At 51.0% G+C, this 2,557-nt stretch overlaps 1 protein-coding gene across 1 annotated transcript in view; it reads left to right on the forward strand.

Annotated features, from left to right (window-relative positions):
• Nucleotides 1-1,144: 1,144 nt before the first annotated feature.
• The window catches only part of SUCLG1 (succinate-CoA ligase GDP/ADP-forming subunit alpha), a 36,819-nt gene continuing 35,406 nt past the window's right edge, over nucleotides 1,145-2,557 (forward strand). Inside the window, exon 1 of the mRNA XM_007470594.1 lies at nucleotides 1,145-1,241. Coding sequence (XP_007470656.1) covers nucleotides 1,145-1,241 — 97 coding nt within the window. The remainder of the gene's footprint in view (nucleotides 1,242-2,557) is intronic.

A 2,557-nucleotide genomic window follows, 5' to 3' on the forward strand; every position in this document is an offset into this window, starting at 1 on the left:
CAGAAGAACGTTGTTATTTAAAATAATTCTTCATACTGGACCTATCTGGAAACCACTGAGAGCATTTAAATGATAGCAAGGACATGATCCCTTAGATGAGGGAGGGATTTTGTGCGCAGTCAAGTCCAAGCAGGGATGGCAATATCTGGGTCATAGAGGAAATACTGGGCAATCTCCCTGGGTAATCCCCCTCCTACACCACGTATCTCCGTGTAAATTATCATGACTAAAGTGAGTTAGAATCATAACTTCATTGATTATAATGATGAGGACTCTCAGAAGCATGGTTGGAGGCAGGGAGTTGGATTACTTTATCTCTAGTTAACCCTTTGCCTCTAGAACTCTTGGAGGTTCCTTCTAAAGCTCTTAGAGAGGAGTGAACGCTTTGTTCAAACAAGGAGCGGTCACGTTTGACCTATAACTTCAGTCCTCCAGGATCTCCAGGGAAGAGGCACTCACTCAGTGCTAGCCGAAGGCTGCATGATAGCTTGCTTAACCAAAAGATCCATATTCCAAGAAGTTAGGTGCCAGGAAAGTAGCTTTTGGTCTTTCTCTTCACATCCTTATCTTCACTGCGCGAGTTCAGAGTCACTGTTCCCTTTGGTAATTCTTCCCGGTCCTCGCAAGGGTAGGGGGTGAGGAGTATGATCCTCTCTATATGGTAGACGGGGAAATGAAGGAAGGTCGGCACCCTGGCTTTGGAAGGGCCTTGGAAAGTTCTGCATTGCTCTTTGCACCTCGCCTCACTGTTTCCTCATTCCTTTTGACACCGCATCCCCTGGGTTTGACTCTCCCTTTCCTCCTTCTATTCCGTTCCCGCAGGCCCCCGTTTAAACTACTAACAAGTTGAGGCCATCGAACTACATTTCCCACAATACCCCGCGCCGGCCGGCCTCAGTGGGGTTTCCCTTGAGCTGCCGTTGTTATTAATGTTGAATCAAACCCACGTTTCCAGGGAAGAGACGAGCTATTGTCTGCTTCTTCGTTAAGATGCCCTTTTTCTCCTCCACCTGCGAGACCCAGTGTTGGGTGAAGACATCTCTGCGGAGGGACATTCATTACGGCGAACGCTCTGGCTACCCATTTCCTCCTCCCGCCTCGGCTCCGGTCGGGTTTCCAGGGGGCCTGGGAGTGTCATTGGTGGATGACCGCAGCCCTAGCCGCTGACCCTGCTGTTGCGACCATGACTTCTGGCAGCAGCGGCCTCGCCGCCGCCCGCCTTCTGTCCCGCGCTTTCCTCCGTGAGTCCGGCCGGGGCTCTCTCCTCCAAGCCTCCGCGAGTTCCCGGCCCCCCGGGCCCGGCGTCCTAGTCTAGGACGCTGCTGGGCCCTCCGGGGCCGGACCTCGGCGGGGGTCCCAAGTCGGGGACCCTCTGGGATGGAGGGAGCTTTGCTGGATATGTGGGGCGGGGGCCTGGCTTAGGCAGCTGGCGGGCAGGGACGTTGAGCGGCTGAACCAGGATTCGGGTCTGGGAGTCCTGCAGATCCGGGGGCACACCTTTGATCCCGCGGTGATGAGTGGCGGCGGGATGGGGGCGGCATCTAGACAGGCTCTTTTGGGGCGTGAGAGGTGAGGTGATCCAGGATGAACTAAGCTGGGAGGGTGAGTGGGTTGAGAGGTACGGGGAGGATATCAGTAGGAAATTGGAGGATGAGGCTGAGCTTTGTACAGGACGGTCGTACACTTTTAATTGTCCTTTCCATAGACTGTAGGGTGAATCTCCAGAAGGGTGCACAGTCCAGAAAACTCCTAGAAGATTAGGGTTGGCTGGGACCTTAACCAACTTATTTGTAATGTCTCCATCAGGCCGTGTGAATTCTTCAGTTCCTGAAAACTTAACACCCAAGGTTGCTAGTAACGCTGACTGCTGAAAATTCTTGCTGTGTTCAAAGTCTCTGTGTTTGTTAGGTAGGTTGTGTAGGAAAAGACTTTGGAACCGGCCACATCAGGGTTTGAAGTCTGGCTAGTCCTGTACAGTCTATGTAATAACTCTGGGGGATGTTTCTAAATCTGTTTCTCAATTTCTGTTTCACGTACCTTGAAAACATTACCATATATATATATATATTTTTTTTTTTTCGGTACGCGGGCCTCTCACTGTTGTGGCCTCTCCCGTTGCGGAGCACAGGCTCCAGACGCGCAGGTTCAGCGGCCATGGCTCACGGGCCCAGCCGCCCCACGGCATGTGGGATCTTCCCGGACCGGGGCATGAACCCGTGTCCCCTGCATCAGCAGGGGGACTCTCAACCACTGCGCCACCAGGGAAGCCCAACATTACCATATTTTAATGAATCTGAGACACCATCACTTGTAAGATGCACTGCTGTTTGGTCTACCACTAAAAGTGGGAAATGATTGCTGATTAAAATTGTGACACACCATTGCTTATCAGTTGCATCCAGATTTAAGAAATGTTTTAAAAAATGAAACAAATGTGCATCCTAGAAATGAGGAAATACAGGGTGATCTGGGTTCACCATGCAGAATAAGTGAAACAATTTATATAAAGCACCTGGAATGTAACAGACACTCAGCCGAAGTTAGTTTTCTTCTCTTT

Source organism: Lipotes vexillifer, unplaced genomic scaffold, assembly GCF_000442215.2.
Source record: "Lipotes vexillifer unplaced genomic scaffold, Lipotes_vexillifer_v1.1 scaffold1098, whole genome shotgun sequence".
NCBI classification, from domain to species: domain Eukaryota; kingdom Metazoa; phylum Chordata; class Mammalia; order Artiodactyla; family Lipotidae; genus Lipotes; species Lipotes vexillifer.